The sequence below is a fragment of the Formica exsecta genome, unplaced genomic scaffold (genome assembly GCF_003651465.1).
Source record: "Formica exsecta isolate Colony F162 unplaced genomic scaffold, ASM365146v1 scaffold137, whole genome shotgun sequence".
NCBI classification, from domain to species: Eukaryota; Metazoa; Arthropoda; class Insecta; order Hymenoptera; family Formicidae; genus Formica; species Formica exsecta.
In genome coordinates, this window is record NW_021848702.1 from 332,711 (window position 1) to 338,754 (window position 6,044).

At 37.3% G+C, this 6,044-nt stretch overlaps 1 protein-coding gene across 1 annotated transcript; it reads right to left on the reverse strand.

Annotated features, from left to right (window-relative positions):
• Positions 1 to 1,556: 1,556 nt before the first annotated feature.
• Positions 1,557 to 4,977, reverse strand: LOC115245938 (skin secretory protein xP2-like). The gene is made up of 6 exons (XM_029824461.1): positions 4,924 to 4,977; positions 4,242 to 4,464; positions 3,687 to 3,941; positions 3,003 to 3,200; positions 2,654 to 2,734; positions 1,557 to 2,364 (listed from the first exon to the last, which is right to left on the reverse strand). The coding sequence occupies exons 1-6, from the start codon at positions 4,975 to 4,977 to the stop codon at positions 2,351 to 2,353; spliced, it is 825 nt and encodes a 274-aa protein (XP_029680321.1). The 3' UTR covers positions 1,557 to 2,350.
• Between the last annotated feature and the right edge of the window lie 1,067 nt (positions 4,978 to 6,044).

Sequence of the window (6,044 nt, forward strand, 5' to 3'; positions counted from 1 at the left end):
TATATATAATCATAATTGTGAAATAATCGAAGAAACGGAATCAATCGTGATTAATGCTCTGACAATAAATATCATCTGTAAGTAAGCAGTACTGAGAATACCGAAAGAAAATGTCGAGAGTGTCGAAAAAATGTATTGGGAATGACGAGAAAAATGTCGGGAATGTCGTAAAAAAATACCGGGAGTGTCGAAAAACAGTATCGTATTACACATCTATTATATGTATACATATTAGATACAGTATATCGTATCGATACTGAAAATGTGTGAGACAATTGACATTAACCCTGCCCAATCCGCGTTAGATATTCATAGATATAGACCTTACCGTACCTGTCAATCTTCTGGCTTCACACGATTATTTCTGATCCCCTGCCTTCATACAATAAACACACCCGAGGTATGTAATTTGCTGCTTTATGGACGCAATTATCATTTCGCGAGAGAAACTGTTATAATTGTATGAAATGCCTCTTTGTTTTTCGCTTTCAACGCGAAAGCGTATATTGAGCCTTGAATATTTCAACTGCGATTAAACCCATTCGTAATGATCTCCTATCTATTTTATACGGTTCAGTAATGACGCGCACGTGTAAAATTATGATTATTATCAGATACCTTCGCGTTGTTGTTACATTTTCAATTTTGATTTATGTAAACTATGCTATTGTTTCATGCCAAAATTGTTACGGATATCATTTACGCCAATTATCGATGTGTGATGGTGGAATTAACCGAAGTGCATTCATTGAGCGAGAATTATCATTTGCAATCAAGATCAAATAATTGACGATAGATATGTATTTCTAATTTCAAATTCAAATATTGATTAACATTTTATTATACGAAGAATCGGCTTTAATGTACTCTAATTTGTATGTATACAATTTCTTTAAAATGCATTTTAACACACACACACACACACACACATACATAATGCTAGTATTTTATTATAAAATTAATTATATTTATAATTATTTAATTAATTATAAATATATTTTATCACTCTTCTTATATACGTGTACGTGTACGTGAACGGGAAATGTCATACAAATAACAAAGAGATTCTGCGGTATGACAGAACGCATATTAAGACAGCCCTATTTAGACTCCATTATAAAGGACCGTCTATTGTGCCCTTTCGTGTATATGCCGTGAAACAAAGCACGACAAAGGGCAAAACGCGTAGCCCGGCGATAAAACAAATGGTTTTCAAGTGCCTAAAAGGATCTGTTGCGCCCACACAATTGGCAATAAACGATGAATTACGATCTAAGAAATAATAAGATCTGTACACAAATCGTACAAATAAACCATTTACAGACAATTATTATTATTAAACGTAAAACGCGTAGGGGAGAGAAATTTATATCGATGTTAAAAAAGTTATATGCAAAATTAACGTTATACGCTTTAAACGAATCACTCGATTATTTTTTGATCATTTATAAATTATACGCGATAGAAAAGACTAATCGTAAATAGAGGACGAGATAAATTCTGTGGGATAAGGGGTATAGAGCGGATACATCTGTTAAACGAGAGAAGCGTTACCAGTAATCGAAGAAAAGCTTTTATTACGAAATCCAATTTCTCGTGTACAGAAGATGTGTCGATTCGATATCGATCTGTGTAAAGAGAACTGCGACGTGCCGCAGCGGATTATTTACAGAAAATTCCGAGGCGCAGTTGGTTAATTGTACCGTTGTTGCGATTAATACCTAACGATTGTTTGATAGAAAAGTTATCGGATGCTCTCGAGCGAACGTGACGAAACGTGTACTCGACGTAATCTCGATTAATAAATAATCGCAGCATTCGTTAAATAAGGACTGTCCTCTTTCCGGCATTTTAATGACGTGCGGATTCGTTTCTCATAACGGATATGAGACAAATAAAATATGAGCTGCGCGTCGAGTTCTCGACCATAAGACATATCGCGCTACAAGACACGCGACCCCCCTCCCCCCCCCCATTCTCTCTCTTTCTTGCACTCGTATTATTCTGGTTTCCTTTGCATCTCGTGCGGCACGTGCGAGTTTTCGTGATGCATGAGCGATGAATATGCAAGGCGTGAGCGATGAGACAACGGCGGCGATAGAGATGACGGTATAAGGATGCTGACGATGACGATGATAATGATAATGATGATGACGATAAGAAAAGTGCGAGCCACGATATCATATAGGCCGCGGTCTCATATCCGTTCGTTACTGTTGAACGTGCAGATGTTCCGCAAAGTTTGACGTCAACGAGAGGAAAATATGCGGCAAAGTGTGTGATCCTTCGCTCTCTCTCTCTCTCTCTCTTTCTCTCTTTCTCTCGCTTTTTGCCCTCTTTTCCGCCCAAGTTACGATGCAGGTGCTGTACGAGAAAAGAAAAGGGATTAACACGAGAAACAACCGTGGTAACAGAGTGCGAAATAATGAACTAGAGTTAATGATAAGTCGATGATAGTCGAGGAGAATAGCTCTCGTCGATTTTCCTTCGATAGACACTAGCAGATGATGATCTGGCTGGTACGCGATTAGTTTGAATAATTAGTTCGCCCATAACATGCCTGTGACACTAGATTAGATAATTTTTAGTTCGTCGAATGCGATGTTTTTTTTTTTTAGTCCGTTGCTTTTCTTACTTGCTGGCTTTGACATACCATTCATGATGTATTTCGCGCTCTTTAGCGCGGGATTGCCTCTGATGCGGATTGTAACTCGCAATATCAAAACTAGATTAGCTAAAAATTAAGTTAAAAAATTTAAAATTAATAGAAGCCAATTTTGTCAAGCAAAAGTTGGCAATCAAAAAATTCTATTGTTCCTATATTTTCTCAAAACCGTGTGGTAAAGTGTTTAGTTTCAAAAAATGAAAACATCTCGATAAAAAAACAAATTGCAAATCTTTTTGAAAAAATTTAAAACGTCAGATTTTCGAAAAAGTAAGTTTTGCTATGTAACCTGAAAAACAAAAACAATCAAATTACGCACACAAAATATTTTACGTACTTTCGGCGGGCGCCGGTGCGGTTTCCGCTGGAGTTGCAGATGTCGCGTCTGCGGGCGCAGCGGCGGATGCGGCTCCTTCGGGGGGTGCGACTGGTGCACCTTCTGCTGGAGCTGCGGCAGGGGCAATTCCTTCGGCTGAGGGAGCTCCTTCCGTTGGCGGAGCCGCAGGAGTTCCTTCCGGTATTGCTGGTGTTGCACCTACGCAATTGTTTTTTTTTTTTTTACATTACGAACGATGCTAAAAGTTCTGTTATAGTATATAACAGATCAATCACGATCCCTTTTTACGACACATTTTTTTACATTTAGAAAACCGAAAACCAACGTGATTGAAATTGACAATGATTGATCGACATCAATATTTTAACTATCGCATTGATAAAAGCTATTTTAATATCATTGACTAGCAAAATATTGGCTTGACTTATTATTAATCAGCATAAAATAACGATATCATAAATTTACATTGAAAAGTCTTCACACATCGATTATTCAATTTAAAATTTTACCTTTGTTATAAAAAATATATATCAGTATACAATGTTCGCAGCTAAAGATTTAATATAATATACAACATGTAATTTAGATCTATTTTATATTTTTTTGAAAATTTAACATAATTTGGTGAAAATAATAAGACTAAAATTTTTATTAATATAAAAGAAAAGAGAAGATAAAATTAACCTTCTACTGGTGTTCCCTCTACAGGTGCACCCTCGGCAGGAGCAGTAACGGGTGCAGAACCTTCGGCTGGAGGTGCTCCTTCAGCGGGTGCACCTTCCGCTGGCGGCGCTGTTCCTTCCGCAGGAGCAACAGGTGCGGTTCCTTCGGCCGGAAGTGCAGCTCCTTCGGCCGGAAGTACAGCTCCTTCCGCCGGTGGTACAACACCTTCCGCAGATGGTGCAGCACCCTCTGCTGGAGCTGCTGGTGGCGCACCTTCTATAAATATGTTAAATGATCAGTATTTGTTTAAAAAATGTAAAATTAAAAAATCATGAAAAGAAGAGACACTGCGCATGCATTCTATCAAATTTTGAAAAGAAATTGATTAAAGGGAAATTAATCAAAATTAATTAAAGTTATTCAAAAAATTAAGAAAAACTGATCTGGAATATCTTCTATAGTTTATTATGTAGTTTAAGATTTTGCCTATTAAAATTTTAATTCTATCAAAAAAAAGAAGCAAATTTCGCGAGAAATCACTCGTGTGTATTAAAAATTGTTTTAAGCTATATTTACCAGCAGGTGCTGGCGCAGCACCTTCCGCCGGTGGGACACCTTCTGCGGGAGGAGCTGCTGGAGCACCTTCGGCTGGAGGTGCCGGTGAGGGCGCTGGTGATGGCGTAGGAACAGGTTCCGCTGGCGGGGCCGGAGCTGGAGTCGGGGCTGGCGCTGGTTCTGGCGTCGGTGTCGGTTCCGGTGGCGGTGGTTCCGCCACAGGAGCTTCAGCTTGTTCGCCTTCCTATACATAAAACACGCATTAACGCAAAATGCATTTATTATCCGGCAGCAAAGACTTATAATATTGTGATAAATTGAAATATGTATAAAAGGAAAAGATTAAGGAAACGTGTTTCAAAAAATCGAGGAGGATTATACTTTTTTCGACTATTGAAATTTTTCGTAAATAAAGACAATAACATAGAGATGAATAAAATGACATTTCAAATATATTTTATTAGAGTTTAATGCGCGATTGGCAACAGAAATGGATTTGTTTCGTCATGGGATTTGTCACGAAAAGTGCTTCCGCGTAGGTAAAACACAATTGCGCGAACCGTCGCCGACACATGTATTAAATTGTATGATTAACGGTCAGCGCGCACGTTTCGCAAATATACTCGCATTAAACCGCCGTTTATAGATACGTCATTTGTCCCGTTCTCGATAATAATGCTTTATGCAATGTCCATGAGCTTACGACGTAACGCGCCCCTCGCTTTCTCCGAGCCTCGTTGACGGCATTTTGCGCCATAAATCATCGCAGCCATTATGATCGCGTATATTGTCAAGATAATTAAACAATGTGCGCGACATCCGATTATAAATACGGTCGAATGCGTGGAACGCGTGTCGAACAGGGGCCGCAGCGGAGGGATAGATTTACGCCAGCAGCGTATGGAAAACGATCGATGAATCGCGAAATAAACATGGAGATTGAAAATTGATCGCATGTAACACGCGATTGAATGAAAAAGGCTCAATATTTGTTTCGAGTTGATATAATGCAGCTTTGTTGGAAGTGCCGTTTAATTGGATACATCAACGTCCATTATCGAGACGCAAATTGGCGCGATAATAAACACGCGTGAAAGAAACTGCGATATGACTATAAGCGTTCAATAAATATAAAAAAAAATATTTTTGGAAGTTTAATTTATATCTCAATAAAAAATGTGACAAATGTGACATTTTTCATTGTCGAATAGAAATAAGAAGGCAAAGACAGAATAGTTGTCGGATTTTTTTCTAGAAAATAGATAAATGTAATCTAATTGAATAAAATATTGAAATATTAAATTGAAAGCTAGTTGTCAATTGAAATTATCGCCGATACACATTTCATTTTGAATACTAGTCGACAGAAGGACTTCTCGAAAGTGGAGAGAAATAAACGGATTCGTAAATCAATTAAGTAGATTAAAATTGTCAAAGCACATAAGAGCGTGTATCATAGCGAACGTAATGAAGCTGTGTCGAAAGCGTCACTCAATAGCGAATAGGTTATTAAGCGAAATCCGGTTAGTGGCATACCTACCGTATATTTCTAGATATTAGCTTCTCTCTACAAATTAAAGAGCTTTCGGCATTATTCTTATCGATCAACGCTGTAATAACGATTAAAAATTTCAGCACAAATTTTTTGCTAACATGATATACTATTAATATATTCTGATATTTTTTATAATTAAAAATTATCAAGACACAAAATATTTGGCAAGAAAATACCAGACACTGAACATTTTTAATTAAACCATATTATACTATTGCTTTAAATTGCATCAGAGATATTTAATTAGCTAAAAATTAAAAAAATATTTT